This window comes from Nannospalax galili, unplaced genomic scaffold (genome assembly GCF_000622305.1).
Source record: "Nannospalax galili isolate Female #2095 unplaced genomic scaffold, S.galili_v1.0 scaffold269, whole genome shotgun sequence".
NCBI lineage: Eukaryota > Metazoa > Chordata > Mammalia > Rodentia > Spalacidae > Nannospalax > Nannospalax galili.
Window position 1 is genome coordinate 414,197 of NW_008359530.1, and position 21,774 is coordinate 435,970.

At 45.0% G+C, this 21,774-nt stretch overlaps 1 protein-coding gene across 2 annotated transcripts in view; it reads left to right on the forward strand.

Moving 5' to 3' along the window:
* Positions 1–2,725: 2,725 nt before the first annotated feature.
* The window catches only part of Tgfa (transforming growth factor alpha), a 91,065-nt gene continuing 72,016 nt past the window's right edge, over positions 2,726–21,774 (forward strand). For both annotated transcript variants that reach the window (XM_008823245.3, XM_029558744.1), the window contains exon 1: positions 2,726–3,071. In XM_008823245.3, coding sequence (XP_008821467.1) covers positions 3,032–3,071 — 40 coding nt within the window. In that variant the 5' untranslated portion in view covers positions 2,726–3,031. The remainder of the gene's footprint in view (positions 3,072–21,774) is intronic.

The window sequence follows — 21,774 nt, forward strand, 5'->3', positions numbered from 1 at the left end:
TTGTGAGGGTTAAATGAGATGCATAAAAATGTCAAAGACAGAGCATCAATGATTTAAGAGATTAGGTCTCCTTCTAGATCAATGAATGAACGTTTAAGAATCATGTCAGTTCAATTTACCAAAGAAAGTTAGTTAAAAATCAACCTGAACCTGATTATCTGCTTGACAGGAATGACAGGAAGGGGGCTTGGGGAGATGGTTCAGCGGTTCAAATACTTGCCATGCAAGCATGAGGACTGGAGCCCAGACCCCCAGAATCTACATAAATGGTGGGGGCAGGGGTAAGCAGCCCACCTGCAATTCCAGCCACAGAAGGCAGACACGGGGGTCCTAAAAGCAAACTGGCCTTGCAGACTAGCCATACCAGTGAGTTCTGGGATGAATTAAGAGGCCCTGACTCAAAGAATAAGGTGGAAGAGAGATCCAGAATGATTCAACCATTAGCCTACACACACACACACACACACACACACACACACACACACACACGTGTGTGTGTGCACACATACAAGTTCCACCACCTCCCAATGTTGCCACAAGGCGAGCCACACTTCCAGCACAGGAACTCTTGAGGGACAAAACACTGCCAAAGCACAGCCGTGCACAAGCATGATTTTCCTTTAGGAATCTGCAGTTCTAATACAATTCCAGAGGGGTTTGTGATCCCAGAAAGGCAGAAAACACACACACACACACACACACACACACACACACATACAGAGGCACCCCCACATACTATGCACCCACACACATGAAACAAGATGAAAATAAAAAAATAACAACTTAGAAGGTTCATAAGCCACATGTGCAGAAACTCAAGATTTTCTTGGGGGAGAATGAATGATTTTTCAAGTATTAGAGTGTTCTTTAGACCAGTAGGTGGTATGTTCCTGCAATCCCAGCACTGAATAGGCTGAGGGAGAACTGCAAATTCTGGACCAGTTTGGGCTAGAGCAAACTGGATAATTCCAGGCCAGCCTTGGCTACAACTAGACCTTGTTTCAAAAACAAGTTGTTTTTTAAAGACAGAGAGGAAGAAAGAGAAGGAGGGAGAGAGGGAGGGAGGGAGGGAGGGAAGAAAATGGAGAGGAAAGGAAGAAACAAAGACAAAAGGGATATACTTATGTTTTTGTTGTTGCTTTTGTTTGCAAGCTGGCAAGTTATCTCTTGATTCAAAAGATTTGCCAGCCATTCAGAGGACCAGCCCCTTTGCTTGACGCTGCCACTTACTTCCCAGAGCCCCACTGGTGTGTGGACAGAGAACCAGGACAGCCCCACTCCCAGGCAGCTGGGGGCCAAATGAAGCCCTCCTCTGTGCATGTTCCAAGAGGAAGGAGGCAGGTTCCCTCCAGTCCTGATTCTGTTCCTCCTATAGCCAAGGACACAGAGAAGCAGCTAACACAGGTCAAAGTCAAGTCGGCCCCAGTGCTGACAGTGAGTTCCTAGGAGGGAGGAAATGACTGACATGGGACCATCACTGGCCAAACTGGCCACTGTAATGAGAGGATCACTTTCAAGATAAATTCACACTCTTTTCAAAGTCCCTTTTTATACTGGTCCTTCCCACCTGTTACAATTCAGTTTTGTTTTGTTTTGTTTTGTTCTAATTTTTACTTTGTTAAAGGTGCAGATCTTAAACATTCCCCCAAAGCTCCTATGTGGAAGACTTGGCCTGCAGAGGGTGGCACTAGTGAAAGGTGGTGGAAACTTCCCTGAAGTTAGGTCATTGTGGGTGAACACTTGAAGGGGGCCTGCTCCCAGCTTAGGGCTGCGGTGTACTCCCCACTATGATGTTTTGCCTCTTCACAGACCCAAAGCTACATGCTAAGTGACTGTCAACTAAACACATGAGCCAAAATCAGTCTTCCCTCATTTTAAATTGTGACAGAAAGCTGGCTTGCGAACTCTCCCCACCCCCCATCTAGTTCCCTCTACTCTTACAATAAAACGGGAAAATTCAACCCTGACACTGAGTCTGTAGTCAAGGAAACAGCAAGAGAGTTTGAAGGCCAGCCTGCTCCACCTCCAAGGAAAGGGGGTTCTCCTGGAGCAGTTGGCCAGGAGGCTGGAGAGCGTCGTCTGTCTCCTGCGGGTAGCCCCACAGCACCCACAGGCCATTCTTTCTCTACTCGAAATCTTTCCATCTCCCCCTTCATAGTCCAGCATCGGGAGCCAGTTCAAAGTCACAAACCCTGAAAGGGCCACCTAGTCGACTCCCACCACACACCCCTCCTTTGTCCTCTACCTGACAGCCTGCTTACGGCCTCTTGCCCCTCCCTCCACCCCGGACTCCCGCAGCAAGTGGGACAGTGGGGCTGACCCCGACTAGGTTCCCAGTAAACAGGGCTGTTCAACAAAGACTCTCTGACACTTCCAAAGTGCCTGCCCATGGACGCAAGGTGGCTTTGCCCAGGTTTGGCAGCTACGTCCCAGAGCCAGGGAGGATAGGGACACAGGTGAGAATCCGAGTTTAATAGGTGCTTGGCTCGGCTAAGAGAGAGCACTTTTCTTTCTTGGGCCAAGTCTTGGCAGGTGGCTGGCGAAGCTCGCGGGTTTGGACCGAGTCTCTAGACCCCTGCTCGTTCTGGAGCCGGGTCTCGGCGCAGCCCCGGGCACAGGTGACCCGACCAAGGCGACTCCGCTCCGCCGCCTACAGCCCGGTCGCCGCTACTGCGCAGGGGACTCTGGCAGAGACCCGGGGCTCTCGGGGTGGTGTCCGAAGCCACTCCTCGTCCTGCCCTGGGGCGGTGACCCGCCATCGCAGTCCAGACGCAGGGCAGACGCCCCCGGTTCCCGGTCCCCACCCCTGAGCCTTTGGGGGATACCCGGGTGACCGAGGGGCGGAGAGGTGGCGGGAACCTCCCCGTTTCCGCCGCGGGCCCGCCGCCGAGTGCCACCGGGAGGCGCGGTCGTCCCTCCCCGCGCCGGGGGCGGCCCTGCAGCCTGCGCCTTTTTCCGCACGCACCGCGGCGCCGCGCGGCCACTTGCCAGCGCAGGGAGCGCGGTGGCTGCAGCGCTCGGCGCTTGGAAGATGGTCCCCGCGGCCGGACAGCTCACCCTGCTCGCGCTGGGTACGTAGGAGACACCCAGCTGTGTCCGCTCCGCTCCTGTCCTCCTCCTGGGAGTGTTTCTGGGGTCTGCCACGGAGAGGGGAGAAGGGCTGGTGTTTGGGGTGGGTTGGAGTGAGCAAGCCACCGGGAGTCACCAAGAACTGCAAAGCGGAGGACGGGGGGAGCCTGGGCTGTCCCTGGGAGGCGGCCGCCGGGCCGTGCCTGCCACCCGGCTTGAACTTTAATCCGCGCCGTGTCGGCTCACGGTGCCCACGCCCTCTCTGCCCAGCCTGTAGCTGAGCCGGCTTCCCTGGAGCCTCCTGGGCGCGGGTGGCCAGGTGCGACCCTCTGGCTGGCTCTGACCCGCACCTCCTTCGCGCCCGGGGTCCACCCGGCGCCGGGACGGAGAGCACACTGCGCGCCGGCGCCCTCCATCTTCAGCTTCAAGCGCTCTGGAGTGCTTCGGGTGGGTTTGGGATCTTTTGTGCGGATTAATTGTTCTGGTAATGAACTTCCCTGGGAGCCAGGGTGTCCGTGTCAGCGAAGGCAGGAGCGAAACCCGAGAGTGGGTAGTTTCCTCGGAGCTGCTTCTTGGACACGAACGCGGGTGGGGGAGGGGACGCTAAACCCCACGGCCGTGCGGGCCTGGGTGACAGACGCGCTGTCCCGCCGCCAAGCTCAGGTGTGCGCGCGAGAGTGTCCGCAGACAGCTGTCTGCGGCTTGTGTGGTTCCGGGGGCAGCGTGGTGCAGCAGCCGGCAGGGCCTCCTGGTGCACCTTCTGTAGTGTCAGACAGGGTTGATTGAACTGCCCAGGTGTTGAGGTCACTGTTGTGGCCTTGTGGTAAAGGCGCTCCAGCTGTAGCTCAGTCGCTAGAGCGCTTGCTTAGCATGCACCAAGCCCTGGGTCCAGTTCCTACACCACATAGAGCCAAGCGTGTAGCCCCAGCGCTCCGAAGGTAGAAGCAGGAGGATCCTAAAGTCATTGCTACATTTTGAATTTGAAGCCAACGTGGGCTACATGAGAATCTGTCACAAAAATAAAGTAAAATAAAACCCTGGAAAGCAAGGCGCTTGCTCCAAGGTCAGTGGCGCCCGAAAGGAAACTTCGGAACCTCTGCCAGAAATATACCCAGAGCTGCAGCCTGTCTCAGCTCCCTGTGCTCTGTGTGCCACGGTGGGGGCTCACAAGCACCCTACAGTTCTGCAGCAGGAGGGCTGGCTGAGCCCTCCTAGCCACACCCTTACCTGCAGTGGCAGCATTAGCAGCTTTTCCATTCCTCTTTCAAAGAACACCCTTTGGGGTAGTTAACATTGGCTTTCATTTAAAATATTGTTTTAAAAGCAAAGAAACATGGACACCATGGGAAACCTCCTGGTCCTTTCCGTGTTTTGTTGTTGTTGTTATTGTTAAGTAATAATAGCAATAATAGCTAGCTAGGAGTGAATGCTTGCTGCCTGGTGTCACCCCGCTCTAATTCTTTCACTCATTTGGTTTACACACCCTCCTGAGGAAGAAGGAATCTTGTTCCCATTTTGTGGAGGAAGGAAGGAAAGAGCATATAAAACCATAGTGATTGTTTGACCAGCCTTGTTACATGGCTTGGAAGAAGGGCGGACATGAAAGCCTACATCGTGGTCATTGCAGTAGCCCCATCTCTCAGGTTTGGGACTTTGCTCTGAGGAGAGTTGGTGCAAAATACCCTAGAACTGGTTCTTAGGCTGAACTGCCATTGAACTCTAGGATCTCAGGGTGCTCAGTGAAAATGAGAGGCAGAGAACTCGAAGGTAAAGCACATTGGACAGTAGGCAGCTGTCTCCCCAGCCTCCATCCTCACAGGCTCAGTGTGGACCTCCCCCACCCCCCACAGTGTCCCGTTCTCTTCGTTAGTCCCTGCTTCCTTCCTTGAGAAAAAAAAAGGTACATAAAAAGATTGACCAAGCTGTAAAAGATGGTTTGCACTGTTCCAAAATGTGAGCAGTTGAGAAAAGTGTGTGTGGTGGGGGGAGCAGGCAGGGAAGCAAGGATTACATTCTGCCCATATTCTTTAGAAGAAAACTCAGCCTTTAGCTCTGTGCCTTCACCCAAACTGCTGCCTTCCACATGTCTTTAATTTTGCCATATTTCCTCCAAAGCTATTTTCCACTCTCATTTTTTTCTTAGAGAGGCAGCTCCAGGCAAATCAACCAGTGTTCAAGATCTAGAAAAGCTTAGGCTAGTCTGAGAAGGGCCTAGCTGTTGGGACTGTCAGTGGTGGCTTAGGTTTGCAGCCCAAGCACTGATTGATTTATGCTCTGAGGGACAGAGTCTGTGGCGTGTGGCCCAAATGACATTAGAAACATGATCCAGGTTCCTGCGGTGGTGCCATCCCATGCCAGTTTCCCCTTGCAAGCAGGCCGACCTCACCATGGCTTAGCACCTCCCTGGTGTGCCCTCTGCTATGCCCAAGGAATAAAATGTGAAGTTGTAGCCACGCTGGTTAGTTTTTCTGTGCCTTGTTTATCTCTTCTGTGAAATAGGGATGTTAAGAAGGTTATTGAACAGACCTAATACCTGCAGGTCGGTGCCTGGTATGGAGCAAGAGCTTAATTAACCTTAGCACCACCCATCATCGTGTTATTGGTACTCTGAGCCCCAGAGAATTCCAGCCGTCAGGGCAGGTTATGTGAGTTCTGTGACCCACAGATCACCTAAGCTCACCTACCTGCTCCTCACTCTGTCCCTGCCAGAAAAATACCATTCATCCTGAAAACCTCCCTGGATGATTGCTAGTCAGTGTCAGCTGGCAAGTGCCAGCTTAGGCATTCTTGTGGACATTACAAATTCTTTAACTTTTGGTGCCAACCCATTTGTGCCTTTAATACTCAACAACCAGCTGTTCATTGAGGTGGGTACTAAGTTTTGGTTTTCTGTTCTGTAAAGTGGGAATAATAAAACAGGCCCCACCATACAGATTCCTCTGAGAATTCAATGAGATGTTAAACAGTTTTATAAACCATAAAAATAATTAAGCTGGAGGCATGGCTTGGTGGTAGAGCCACTTGCCTGGAACGCACAAGGCCCTGGATTCCACCCTGAGCACTACAAAGCAAATAAATAAACACTACACAGAACATGAAGTTGGTTTGTGATGCAGTGCTGTGTTTTATAATACAGAAGTAAACCTTATTTATATGGCACATCCCATCATAGGTGAGGATGGGTTGTAGACCACAAAGAAGGCTGTCATAGGCTGGTGGAATGGGTGATCTTTTTGGATTCATGCTGAGCAATCAGTAGGTGGTTCTCCATCACATGGAAATGTCATCTTTCAAGCAGACAACAGAGGTCTGCGGAGGACACAAGCCCCCCATACTCCCAGTCTCAGGGTGTACTCTCCAGGAGTCAGTGCTAGAGAGGGTGGGTGGATATTTGTAAGGCTGCTGGCCCTATTTCCTTTTCCAAAATTTGGTTTTCTTAGGATAAGGTGATCTTTCCATAAGTAATGTCCTTTGGGAGGGAGACTTTTCTCATAAGAGTAAATGATGTTCTGTGCCCCTGTTATTATAGTTACAATGACAAATAATTGTGTTTTTCCACTAGACCTATCTCCAAGGACCTTGGTAATGTGTATTTTGAATAAGGCCCTCATTGGGGCACTGCCTCCTAAAGGGGGCAGGTTTTGAGTCAGCTGACATGAGCACAGCTTGAATGCACTGAACTAGATGTCTGGTGCTCAGTCTCACACTGAAAACCTCTCTAGCATCTTCTACAGTAAGTAGTGTGCTTAAAGCAGAACCATCGAGAGACCTGACAAGCATGGGCTGTGTGTCCAACAGTTTCCCAGGTGTGGTATGTGCAGCTGGAGGGCATTTTGAGAAGCTCCTCAGGCAGGTGCTGCTGAGACTCTTCTGCCTTGACCAGTAGCTGTGTGCTTCAAGTACATTCTGACATTTATAAGTGGTACTAAGGATTTAAGAGCCATCATTAAAGGCACTTGGGCCTGTCTGCTGATCAGGACAGAGCTGGAACCCTCCTCAGAGCTCTTGGTTATTTTAGGTGTCCTTATGCTTATCCATAGCTTTGTTATTAAACATTAGCTTACAACATTGATCCTGTCATGCTTTGTTTTTCTTTTTAACTGCCAAAAATAAAGACAGTTGCTGTACCACCTTTTCAAATATTTCTGATAGCCTAATATTAAAATATGAACTTAATTCTAAACTAAAGGATTCTATGCTATTTAGGATTGCTTCTAAATAGAAGACAATTGGGGGATCTTTCAGCTGATTTTTGGGTTTGGTTAGCCTTTTTTTAAGATTTACTTTTTTATTTGTGTATGTGCACATGAGTGCAGTGCCCATGGAGGCCAGAAGAGGGCGTGAGATTCCCTGGAGTAGAGTTACAGGTGGTTGTGAGCTGCCCGGTGTGGGTGCTAGGAACTGAACTCAGGTCTTCTGCAAAAGCAATATGTGCCCTAAACCACTGAACGATCTCTCCAATCCATTAGTAAGGTTTTTAATGTCTCCTATGGCAAATGACAAATGTAAAATCTTACCTAGAATTAGGAAAACCAGAAATCTAGATGACCAGATCCACCTCTGAGCAGCAATCCAATGCAAGGGCATGTTCCCTTGACACCAGCACTCAGGTCTAGGCCACTTCTTTTGCAGTATCATGACTGTGTTGTACTAAATATGACTTAAGAAATAAGAGTCACCCGGGCTTAGGAAAGATCAGAAGATTACTGAAATGGAATTGTGCGTCTTTTAATACTGGTTTGTTTGCTTTAAGTCAGAAGAAATGTTTCTTTTAAGCATGGAGTCTCTCCCCAAGTCTAGCAGATTCTGTACTATTTTGCATTTAATATTTTTAGGGAAGGTGGGTTAAGACAGGCTCTTGCTATGTTATGTAGCTCAAATCTACCTGGAGCTAACTATCCTCCTGCCTCTGCACCGCCCCACCCCATTCCCCCACCCCAGTGCTGGGATTGCAGGTATGGGCCACCACGCCCAGTTTTGCATTTAATTGCTTGATGTCCTCTTACCACAAAAGGCTTTCTGTTTTCCTCTCTTGATTGAGCCTTTGGCTCTTCAACATGGTTGAGAATTCCTCAAGAAGGGCTTGGATATGCAGCTCCTTTAGGCAACCAGCCTGATGGTGCTTGGCCTTTTGGTTTTACTCTTCCATCTTGTCACCTTTTCTGACTGTGGAGCCAATGGCAGAGCCTCGTCCCCTCCACAGTCTGCCTTGGATCATGCTGGCTGATGCTGACCCCTCTTCTCTACTTGTTTGCGGGCTCTACAGTCTTCATCTCAGCCTTGGGGAACCTCTGAGCATCATGTATAGAGCCCAGAACACTCAAAATATAGCTCAATTGCCAGACGTTGCCCTGTGCTGTCAACCTTCATCCCAGACAGCTCTTTGAGAATCAAAGGTGGAGTGGTTGCATGCAAATGACTGTGTCACCAATGCCACTCTTCAGGATGTGTTTTCTTATTGTTTCTATCAATAGATTATGGGGCCGGTGAGATAGTTCAGTGGATAAAAGAACTCGCCACCTGATGACCTGAGTTCAATCCCCAGAACCCATGTAAAGACAGAAGGAAAGAACTGACTCCTAAAAGTTGTCCTCTGACCTCCACACACATGCTGTGGCATACACATACCTGCGTGCACACACACATCATACTCACACAGTAATAATAAATGAAGCTCAGTAGGTAAAGTGGTTGCCTTGCCTTGAGGAGCTGAGTTCAATTTCCAGATTCCATGTAGAAATGCCAGTGTGGTAGTGGAGCTTGTAATCCCAGTCTTGGGAAGGCTGAAACAGGTGGATCCTGGGGTTCAGTGGCCAGCCATCCTTACCAACTTGGTAAATTCCATGCCAGTGAGAGACCCTCTCTCAAAAGAGATGAATGATATCCTGAGGATGACACCCAAAGTTGTCCTCTGACCCCTACAAGCAAGTGCACACACATGAACACAAACATATGTACACACATAAAAATAGGTTATGACTTGATGTCTTTATGGTTGCAAAAATATGTTTGTTTCTCTACTTGAAAAACTAAGGAAAGTATGAGAGTTCTTTTGGTGACTACCACCAGGGCTGGAGAGATAGCTCAGTGGTTAGGAGCCCTGGTTGCTCTTGCAGAAGACCCAGGTTCAATTCCCAGCACCCACTGGCAGCTAACAACCATATATAACTCCAGTTCCAATGATCCAATGGCTCTTCCGCCATATTTTGGCATTGCATGCACAGGCACACATACATGCAGGTGAAGCACTCATATATATAAAATAGAAATAAATTAATTTATTAATTTTACAAAAGATAATCACCTTCATGAGATAATCACCTTCATAGGACAACCATGATTTACTCTGTGTGAAAGCTCACTGGGAAAGCACAGGTCAGTGTTCTTTAAGAGCATGTGTGAATCCCAATGGGATGTTCAGTTTTTTGTAATAACCATCTTTATATGATTCTTGTGTAACATATTAATTTCTAGTGGCTTAGAAATATTCATACACAAGAACTTTGGCTTCATAGATTTTTTTTCCTCCCTGTGTCTTACTATTAACAAATAATTCGCACCATTTTGTTGGAAATACTGATATAACACTTTTTGGAAGCCATTATGGTGATGACTATCAATCAGTTTCAAGTGGGCATAATTTCAGAATATACATCCCACTTTTCAATCTATGCTACAAAAAATGCTTGTCAACATGCAGGAAAGTCCTGTGAAAGGTAGTGGCTGGTGGTAGTTGCCACTGCTGGAGTTATTTAAGGAGATTCCTTAAGTGAGTTATCTTCATAGGTTACCACAGTGATTCACTAGGCAGCTGTTTAAGAGAATAAAGATTTTTATAAACTACTGAAACTTGAACAGCAAGTTCCAGAACTGTATGTATCATTCAAGGCCTTGGTTTTAACTGGTTAGTCATTTGTTTAATTTTAATTTTCATGGTAGTGGGTATTGAATCCAGGGTCTTGTACATGCTAGGCAAGTTCTCTACCATTGAACTATGTGCTTAGCTATTGGTTGACATTTTACAACAACCATATATTAAATTTATAATGTCGAAAGTAAAGAAAGTCAGAGCTGGAAAGGTGGCTCAGAGGTTAAGAAGTGGCTGCTCTTTCTGATAACTAAAGATCAGTTCCTAACATCCACATCAAGTAACTCACAACTGCCAATAATTACAGATCCAAGGAATCTGACGCCCTCTTCTGGTCGCTGCAGTCACCTACACACACATGCATATACCCACACATACACAAACACATATCTGTAACACAATGTTTTCTTATTTTTTCCCTCCCTTTTTTAATAAGGTCTCCTACATTTTGTTTAATATTTGATCTAGAACTTTCTAGGGTAGGATATGAAGGTGTAACACAGCTATACATTTTCTTTCTTTTTTTATGAGACAAGATCTCATGTAGCCCAGGTTGACCTCAACCTGGTCCAGGTTGACATCAAACTCCTGATCCTCCAGCCTCCAACTCCCAGGTGCTGGGATTACAGGTGCACGCCATCATACCCAGCTTCATATTTCTTTTTTTAAAAAATATTTTATTGTTTTTATTTTGTGTGTATGTGTTTATTGCCTGTATGTGTGTAAGTGCACTCATGTCATGCAATGCCTGTGGAGGTCAGAAGAATGTGTCGGATCCCCTGAAACTGGACTTACAGATGGTTGTTAGCCACTGTGTGGGTGCTGGGAATCAAACCCAGGTCCTCTGCAAGAGCAGTCAGTGCTCTTAAGCACTGAGCCATCTCTCCATCCCCTCATATTTCATTTTTTAAACAGTAGTCTATAAGCAGCCTCAGTTACCATTCATGGGATAATACATCCTTCCCTCTGTATTTCAAAGGAGCTTTTGTTAAATGATTTGCTAAATTCTTATAAGCACTTGAATCTAACTGTGAAATTTCAGTTTAACTCTATAACTCTGAATCCATGTCCTCATTGTGAGCTTGTTCATTTATAAATATTGGCGACTTCTTTTGTCCTGGTCCCTAGTGAGGGACACTGGCCCTAGCCTTGTGTCTCTGAGTTGTGGTGGCAAGTTCTTTTTCCAGTTGGTTATTGCTGATATGTAAAAGATTTTTTGTTTTGTTTTTTTTTTTTGAAATTATGCTTTAATGTACTTTGCTAATTCTAAGATTCCATTAATTCCTTTGGGATTTCTAGATAGATGATCATGTAATCTCAAAGAATAATAACTTGGTTTCACAGTTGCACGGTAGTATACACCTTTAATCCCAGCACCCAGGAGGCAGAGGAGGCAGATCTGAATTTAACATAAGAAGTTCCAGGATAGCCAGAGCTATATAGTGTGATTCTGTTTCAAAATGAATAAGAAAACAAACAAACAAAAAACAAATAGATAAACGCCTTTTCCCTTTCTGTGGCCTTATTGGTTATTACTTTCTTTTTCTTTTTGTAAAAATTTTAAAATTTATTTCTACATGTATGTGTGTATTGCCTGAATGTATATAAGTGCACCGGTATCATGCAATGCCTGCAGAAGCCAGAAGAGGGTGTTGGGTTCTCTGGCACTGGAGTTAGGAATGGTTGTTAGCTACCATGTGAGTACTGAACCCAGGTCTTCTGCAAGTGCTTTAAACCACTGAGCCATCTTTCTAATCTCTACTTTCTTTTTCTTAATTTATGGTACCAACTAGAATTTTAAGAGCAACATTAAAAAGTTTACATTACAGTTATTTATTACTTATTTATTGTGTGTGTGTGACATGCCACAGTATGCATGTGGAGGTCAGAGGTCAACTTACAGGTGTTAGTTTTCTTCTTCAACCATGTGGGAACTGGGGGGGATCAAACTCAGGTCATCAGGTTTGGTGGCAAGCACTTTTACCCACTGAATCATCTTGTCGGCCCTGAAGAGCAACAATTTTTTGTTTAAAAAGAATAGATATTCTTGGGGTCTTTTAAAATGGGATTACTAATAACATTTGTGCATTTAACTGTCAGGTATGAGGCTGACTTTTTGGTTTTGTGTGTGTGTGTGTGTGTGTTTAGATAGATAGATAGATAATAGATAGATAGATAGATAGATAGATAGATAGATAGATAGATAGATAATGTGTATATATATACATATATACAAATTTTAGATGCTAGTAAAATATGCTTTATTTTCAATATTTTATTTGTTAATTTTATTTTAGGTGTATGAGTGTATTGCCTGTATGTATGTGAATGCACCCATATCATGCAATGCCTGCAGAGGTCAGAAGAGGGCATTGGATCCCCTAAAACTAGAGTTACAGATGGTTGTTAGCCATCATGTGGGTTCTAGGAATCAAACCCAGGTCCTCTGCAAGAGCAGTCAGTGCTCTTAACCACTGAGCCATCTCTCCGGTCCCCAAAATATGCTTTTTATAATTTACTAAGATTCAGCATTTTGTTTTGTTGCTTTTCAAAGCAGGAGGACATGATGTGGGGTGGGGTTCAAATGCTTTAAGGACACTTATTAACTCAATTATGTTAAAGCCATCTTTTTTTAAAAAAAATACTTTATTATTTTTATTTTGTGTATGAGTGTATTGCCTGCATGTATGTGAGTGCACCCGTGTCATGCAATGCTGTGGAGGTCAGAAGAGGGCTTCGGATTCCCCTGGAACTGGAGTTAAGAACGGCTCATAACCGCCATGTGGGTGCTTGGAATCAAACTGAGATCCTCTGCAAAAGCAGTCAGTGCTCTTAACTGCAGAGCCACCTCTCCAGCCCCTAAAGCCGTCTTTCAAATCTTGAAATAAATCTTGTTCTCAGTGTGGCATTCTTCTCTGCAAATACTGCTAGTTTGATCCATTGTGAAACATCTGTGGCCTAATTATTTTCTTACAATATTTTTTAATATGTACATGTGGTTGTATGACACAATGGTGCAGTTGCCCATGGAGGCCAAAAAGAGGGTGTTGGATCCCATGAAGCTGGAATTACAGGCAGTTGTGAACTGCTTGGCCTGACTGTTAGGAATAAAACTCAGGTCCTCTGCAAGAGCAAGTGCTCTTAACCGCTGAGCCATTTCTTCAACACCCTCACCCAATTCCTTTTTTTTTTTTAGGTTTGGTATTATTAGTTTTATAAAAAATAGTTTAAAGATTCCATGTTTTTATGCTCTGGAGGTTGACATAACACAGAAAGCAGTAGTGATTGCATGAAACTCAGTAGAAGGCTGTGTCCACCCAAGGTTCATCATCGTGCATGGCCTGAGGCTTTCTGTTATAGCACAGCGACACAGAAGCCACCACCACTGATGAATGAGAGGTTTTTCAGTGGTATGGTGCTCCCTTTCCACTGCAAGGCCTTGGCAATCAATAAGGAACATACAGGGCGAGGAGACTTTGTTGGGTTGAAAGGAAAAGCTTCAGACCCGTGGCTTCCCACAGCAGTGGTCCTGAAAAAAATGGCCTTGCATGACATGGAACAGGTTCCATCCACTAACTTGCCGCTGAACTCAGTTAGAAACTTGTGACTTGAACCTTTCTCGTGGGTGCTGGTTTGTGGCCTCTGGGTTTGACGCTAGAAGAAGGACCTGTCTGTGAGCTATATGTACTCCTTGCTGCAGATTTAAACAATGACAAATGCTTTTTGCACATAGAAGACCTGGGTGTTATAATTAAGGTTTCAGGAGGTGAATCATAGGTCCCTGAACTGCGATGAAAACAGGCCTGAGGCCTAAGCAATTTGGGAGGACATAGGGTCAACTCATAGATCACACAGATGGGGACTCCTGGATTTGGACTCTCCCTCAGCCTCCACTCCCCTGCCCTCTAAAGAAAACCCCTCAAACATACACACCTTTGGTGCTAGCTGTGGTGTAGGCCACTTCCGATCCTCGGTCACCTCCCAAGTGGGCTGACCAGAACCTCACCTTCTCTCCCAGCCTCATTAAGTCCTGTTGATCCTTTTTCCAAAAGGACACAGAAGCAAGAGTTCACAAACAAGAGAATCTAAAAACACCCCAGCCAGTTCTCCACAGACCTCAGCTCACCATGTTATCCGACTGGCCCTTGTTCTAGATTCGAATATAGATATTTGTAAATTCACCTTTTTTTTTCATCCAAAAATGGCATCTGGTAGGTTCTGTTTTCAAATCTGTCACTGACAGTACACAGAAGCGATATTTCTGCAGTAAATACATAACTACGTTTGTAAACCTTCTATCCTGTCCATCATTTAATTATCTGCCCCTTATTGAGGGAGATGGGAATTGGTTGAAACTTAAATGTTCAGACTTGAAAGTTCTTGTAGCTAAATCATTACCAGCATGTTTTAATTATTTTGCATGGTTAAATCCCCAGAAATCCATTTCTAGATCCAAAGAGCCACTATTTTTAATTTTTTAATTTTTATTATTTTTAAATTATGTGCATGAGGGAGGAGGTAATGTGTACATGTGTGCAGGTACCCATGGAGGCCAGAAGAGGGTGTCAGTTCTTTGGAACTGGAGTTATAGGCAGTTATGAGCCAGCATGCGGGTGCTGGGAACTGAACTCAGGTCCTCTGCAAGAGCAACAGGAGCTCCTAACTGCTGAGCAATCTCTGCAGTCCCCAAGATTCACACTTCTTCCTCTTAATGTGATTTGACAGCCTGACTTCCAGAAAAATCAGACAAATTATTTTTTTAGTCACCTGCGCCTGCCTACCAGCAAAGTTGTCTATGGTAAATACTAATGTTTTTCTGGACTATATGAAGTGTTTTCAAATTGTTTTAATTCGTATTTAATTGGTATTTACTGTGACTGAGTTAATTTTCTTGCATGTTACCTATCTGTGTTCAACATTGGGTGACACAAGTTAGTTATTTTCTTACTGACTTGTAAGCAGCTTTCTAAAATATGCGTTGTTTTTGCCTTTTAGACTGGAGTGTGGTGTTTGTTTTTGCCTTGATTTACGATGGCAATTTTAAGCACAGAACCTACTTATAATTCTTAGGTGGTTTCTACTTTGGTGCAACTCAGAGCTCTGGGGTAGGAAGGGGTTTCTAGGGCTCTTTGATGTCTCATTTTCTCTTGGTCTTTGATGATTATCTTTTTCTGGTTTAAATTTTAATTCTTAGGGGAATGTGTACGAATGCAAGATTTGAGATCAAGGTCTAACTTGTGGGTTTTCTTAAAGATTTAGTTCATTTTTATTTATGTGTATGTATGTATATGTTTATGTGTAGGTATGTACATGTGAGTGCAGTGTTCAAAGAGGCCAAAAGAGGGTGTCAGATCCTCCTGGAGCTAGAGTTACAGGTGATTGTGAGATGCCAGATATGAGTGCTAAGAACTGATCTGAGGTCTCCTGAAACAGAAGCAAGGGCTCTTAACCACTGAGCCATCTCTCCAGCCCCATAATTTGCATTTTGTCAAATAATGTCTCAGCTATTCTAACATCTGCTGGATAATTTCTTCTGTATTTACTGGTTTCAAAATCCACTTTGTCACTGATGCATCTGTAGGAGACTTGGGTCTGTCTGTGGGGTTTGTTCTGCCTCTCTCTTCTAAGGACCACAGCTATAATGCACCATCCCTGTGGGTACTGAAGTGCATTATTGCTCTCAGAGTTGGAGCAGGAAGCTGAGAACCATGAAGGTATGTGTGTCCCAGGGGGAGTTCATGTCTTCCCACCCTGGTGATAGGAGCTCTGTCTCCTGTCACCTCAGTGTTACTGAAGGGTAGTGTTACTTATCAACTTCTTTTCCAGAGAGGGTGGCCCCTCCATCCCATAGCTTGACCAGAGTCTGCTGGGTCTCATTGATCTGAAAGACACAGAGAACCCAATATGTTCCTACTAGTCTTTCTGGAACTTTGGGCTGTACAGGAATTGAAGGTCATGAGGCAGGCCTGCAGCTTCTGTGGGACATTCTGACAAACTGAGGCTGTATTTTCCCATTTCCTTCTGATCTGGGAGCACTGTGGAGTCTATCTTAGCTAGGGTAGACTTGGGACCCCAGCCTGAACCTGATACATCTCTGTGGAACATGGAGAAATTGGAGAATCCAAAGGGGACTTAAGTGGCTTGAATCAGAACATTGTTTTTTATGTTAAAGCAAACTCAGATGTGTTAGCACATGGAAAGCAAGATTGAAATGTCAATATTGACTTTTAGAATAAAATGAGACCAGATAAATGGTCATACTCTCTCATCAGCTAGGTTAGCTCCAGAACTTAGAAGGATAGGTACAAAATCCCTCTTTTTTGCAGTTTTCGGGATTTTGGTGGAAATTTTTGAGAATTTATCCTATATGAATGACTAATTTCAGAGTGAATGAGTAACTGAAAAAAGAATGTTATCATTCTCTGTTTACTTTGAATTTAACTTGTTCTTGTCTCTTTGATTCCATAAAACGGAAGTGTGGAGTGCTGATTTCACATCTTCCCTTGTGAGAGCCTCATTCAACCTACAGTTCTTCCCTCTAAGCACTGCTTTTGCTGTGTTCCACAAATTTCAATGAGCCACATTTTATTTTAATTTAATTCAAAACACTTTTAGCCCTTCTTCATACTCTTCTTTGACAAATGTTCTATTTTGAACATTGTTCAGTCTCCAAGAAATTGGGAATTTCCAACTATTTTTAAGGTTTATTTTTATTATTTTTAATTATGTGTTTGTATGTGTGTCTGCATGTGAGTATGTGCACATGAGTACAGTGCCTGTGAAGGCCAGAGAGGGTATTGTTCCCCTGGAGCTGGAGTTATAGGTCGTTGAGAGCTGCCCAACATGGGTACTAGGAAGTGAACCCAGAACCCAGGTGTTCTGCAAGAACAGCAAGTGTTGTTAACAATTGAGCTATCTCTCCTTCTGTTGTTGATTTCTAGTTCAGGTTGATTGTGATTTGAAAGCACACATAGTATGATTTCCATCCCTTTCACCTGGCTGTGTTTTGTGGTTCAGAACGGTGAACACTCCATGTGAGCATGAGAAGATTGTGTATTTGGCTATTTTGTCTATGGATGTTCATTATATCAATTGATTGATGGTAAGGGGGTTGGGCAGAATCTCATCTAGGCTAGGCTGGCCTTGAATTTGCTATGTAGCCAAAGATGAGCTTGAACTTTTGATTCTCCTGCCCTTACTTCCCTCTCCAGTGCTGAGATTACCAGCATATACTGCCATGCCAGACATATTTAATGCTGGGAATGGAACTCAAGGCTTCATGCATGCTAAGCAAGCACTCTACCCACCGAACTACATCCCCAGCCCAACTGAATTATGTTTGAGTACAATTCTGTCTTTGCTGATTTCAGCCTGTGGGATCCAATTATTTCTGCTCTAGGGTTGAAGTGTTTGGAGGTCATGATGCTATTGCTCATTTTTGCAGCATGGATTCTGACACTGATGTTAGGCACATTATAAGTATTAAGGGCTGTATGACTTTATCCCTTAAACACTTTAGGGTCTGTCCAGTGCTGAGCCCATCACTAACCTCCCCTCTTTGTGCTACCTGCCCATTTGTGGTACCACAGTCTCCTGTGACTGGGAATTCCAGAGACTGAAGTCTCCTACTGTATTATATTTTAACTTTCTTTGTGAAAAAAAGAAAGGAAAAGAACAAAAGCCTTTATTCCAATTTCCTGGACTAATGTTCTATTCTGGTCAGGGTAGTTTTACCTTCTTCTCTTGAGGCCATGGTGTCAAGTGAGTTCTTTTCTGAACTCACCATGGGTTGTGGAAGTTTTTGGCTTACGGACCAGTTCCGCACCAGTGAACGACTTGAAAGCTGAGAGATTTACACTTAGGAAACATCAACTCATTATGTAATGTGAGATTTGTTTCTTGTGAAAGGTCTCTTTCCCATAGTGTGCAATGGGGAGAAAATAAACAAAACAGTTCTTTCAACTAAATTGGATTTTCTGGATTTCAAATTAAAGACAAGGCACTGGTTCTAACAGTTCTCATCCTAGGCAAGCTCCATCTACCTGATCAGGCGGTAATTGTGATTTTTGTGGCCCAAGTCTAATGCAGCATTTGGTTCTTAATTTGCTCAAAGTAACTACTTTATCTTCTAACACTGCATTATGGAGCCAGTGGAATGAAAACAAAAGTAAAGTCCATCAGCATGAAGCGAGGTTACCCTGTGGATTGTTGCTGCGGTTAACTCATAACTGTGTTTCAGTACTCGGCTGGGTTTGTTGGTATCAATGCAAAAAGAGCTATGACCTAGCCCTTGCCCCTAGCCATGAAATTTCTTGCAAATCGTGACTGAAGTAGACACAGGGGGTTTTAAAAAGTGACACGAAGTGCCTCCTTAGCGCAGTAGGCAGCGCGTCAGTCTCATAAAAAGTGATATAAGACATGCAGTGGACAATTTGGGTTCAAAAAGAATGCTCCAAGGGTGCTCTGAGGAGATGATGCCCAGCACGTAGAGGACGCTGAAATGCAGTAAGTTCGGAAAGTGCCTTACTCGTTACACAAATTCCTCTAACCCCACCTAACAGATCCAAGAGATGTGGTGGGTTTCCCCAGTTTCACAGATGAGGGAACTGAAGCACAAAAATATTATGTAATTTGTCCAAGCTCCTGAAACCAGCAAGTGCCAGAATCGGAATTTGGACCTAGATCCTTGTCTACTGTCCTCACACAATGATCATTCTGATTCTCTGTGTCAGTCACAGAGGGCGGTGTAGACTGCGGTGCTGGTCACAGAAGGCTATGGAGGCTGAGGTGCTGTCATGGAGGCCTGTGCAGGCTGAGGTGCTGGTCAGAAAAGGCTATGGAGGCTGAGGTGCTGTCATGGGAGGCTGTGGAGACTGAGGTGCTGTCATGGGATGGGGGCTATGGAGGCTGAGGCACAGTAATGGGGAGCTGTGGAGGCGGGCCCCTAGCCATATGTGAGGTTTTGGTGATATGTGACGGCCCACTGTGTGACCGACCTTGGGCTCAATGTCATCAGATTTTCTGACTGCCACTCTCCTGTTCAGAGCAATCCTCCTGCAGGTCGTTGTCATGCTGGTTACAAAGAAGAGCTGCAGCTTCCCCAGGCTAGAGTGCACTGTAAACAACCAGGGCAGAGGCTCTTTCCTCCATCAGTTCAGGTTCAGATGATAGATGCTTACATGAGGCATACTGTTTGAAGTACTGTATTGTGACCAGGAAACTTATTATAAATTTGTCAGTAGGATCCTGTTTGCATTTCTACCCTAAATTTTCAAAAGGTGCTTGTTTTAGAAGATGTTCTCTTCCACTGAGTCTGCCTTCCTATGACCTGTAGGCCCTGAGCTGAGGCACTGGCCTTACTCTTCCCTTCTATGACTCCTAGTCACGGTTTCCACAAATCCTAGAGGAAGACAACAGAGTCTTTAACACGTTCACATGAACAGTTTCAGTTCTTCACAGTTCAACTAAAGATAGAACCTGTGTTAGCACATTTGTTAATAGCTCCTTCCTCTCAGACTCTTCGCCCCCAACCTGAGTGATGCTGTCACCCACTGAAAGCACAGACGCTGCAGTTGTCTCGAGGGAGGGGTAGACAAGAACAAAGGAACGTTTGCATGGTCTGGCTGGCAGCATTTAAAAAAAAATAGGTTTGCACATCAGAAAAGATAGAGACCTTAATCTCTGGTTCAGGTCCCAATCTGCAAGGGTTAGGGAAGTGCTACAGTACAGACATTCTACTTATGTCTGTTAAAGTTATCTTTTTTCTAAGAACACATTGGCAAATTGTTACTCAGATACAAAACAGCTGATGAGATGGACCTCGTAACAATGAATAAGCTCATGAAAAAAAAATAATAGGTTTTGAAAATCTGAGTCTTGAGGCTGGAGAGATGCCTTAGCAGTTTCTCTTGCAGAGGACCCAAGTTTGGGTTCCCACACCCACATCATAACCACCTGTAACTCAGTTTCAGGGGATCCAGTGCCCTCTTCTGGCCTCTGCAGGCACTTGCCTTCACATAGTGCACATACACTCAGGCACATACACATACACATACACATAAAATAAAATAAAAAAACCTTAAAAATCTGAATCTTGTCAGTCATAATGGTATACTCTGGCAATCTCAGCACTGAGGAGGCTGAGACAGGAAGATCATGAGTTTGAGGCTAGCCCAGGCTACATAAATTAGACAATCTCAGAGAAGAATGAAAAGGTCTGCATCATATTTAAAGAACCTTATTAGAGGATCATTTTCCAGAACAATCTCTTTAAGTTACAAATGTGGTAGGTTGTGTCCATTGAAGAGGCAAAAAAAAAAAAAAAAAAAAAAAACAAGAAAAAGATCTGTTTCCAGTCTCATTGAGGCCATAGTTGAATGAAAGATGATGTTGTAGAAGTACAAAACCCTCAACCAAATGATGCTCTTTGACCCTGGGAAGTGCCAAACATCAAAGATGGGGGAGTGGTAAAGGCCTTCCAGAACCAAGAAAGAACAATGTGGCGTAATCTATGCATGAGACCCTATCTCAACCCTGAAGCATGGAACACCCAATCCGCATGTATGTTACCATACAGGAGAGATGAAGGAACTAAAATGTAACGGGACTAAAATGTAATGAGGAACTGACAAAAAACATATGAGACAATGCTTGGAGCGTTGGCGCTCACTGTTTAAGTTTGGGTGAGCCAGAAGCTCCCCTGCCTCTGGGTGCTGAGCACACAGCAGCTCTCCTAAGATGCTGCTCTTTCTGAATAGTGGTCTCTGTGGTTCTGCCTCTGTGGTCTTCATTTGGGTCTGCACATCTCTTCGTGGCCCACTCTCTATCCCTTCTACCTGGTCCAGTTGATGCATCTTAGTCATAACACTCAGCGGAAGGGAAGAAGAGGTTTAATCTTTTGGAATTGAACAGCCCCTTTGGTGAAGCTTTTTGTCTTTCCAGATTGTACTCGTTGAATTCAAACAGCACAGAACTGGCAATTGCTAAGAAGGAGAAAGAAGGCTGGGTAAATAAGCTTTGCTTTCCAATGGGAAAAGCAGTCAACCAGCTTCAGAGCTGAGCTGCTTCTAAGATCAAGAGCTTGACTTCCCTGGTGGCTCCTGTCCTCTGTGGAGCATGCTCGAGACCGGAGAGCATCCTGCTGCAACAGGGCACCGTTTGCAGGTCAAGGATGGAGACAGGCTGTTCAAGCCCCCAGCCTTGAGAATCGAACTAAAGTCATGTGGATGTACATTTTTAATCCCCCTCAGATAAGATGTGATATGTGTCTCTCCTTGCATGTGCTTCCCCATACAAGGCAGGAACAACTGTGCTTGTGAGTAGAACTGGTGTCTAACTGGTGGCTCACCCACCCTCACTGGCATGGTCCTCTTCCCTGGGGTCGCTAGGCTTCCCACCCCCTTCGGCTGGCTCTGGCCCAGCCAAGGATACTCTCTGGGGCCATGATGACCTCTGTCTCAGCTGGGAATAGAGCAGAAATGGACAAGTGGCCTTCCCATTAGCCTTGAAGATAATAAAGTCATTTGCTTTTGTGGAAATGTGCGCTTAGACGCCAAGAAACCCGTATGCTAACTCTCTTCTACACACCTGGTTTCTCTGTTTCAGCTTCATGCATAAATGGCTCAGGCGTCACCTCACCTGAGCTGATTGTCACCTGAGGAGCTATTCTCAGATCTGTCACAGGCAGGAGTTTTCTGAAAATCTGGAGCTTTGTTTCTATAAAAACCCTCGTTTTGGGGAAGTGAAGAAATCAGTGTGAATAGCTAGAGATATTTGGCTATACTGCCTCCCTGTCAGGGTAGGGGTAAACAAATCCCTTTAGGTTTTCAGTCATGCCA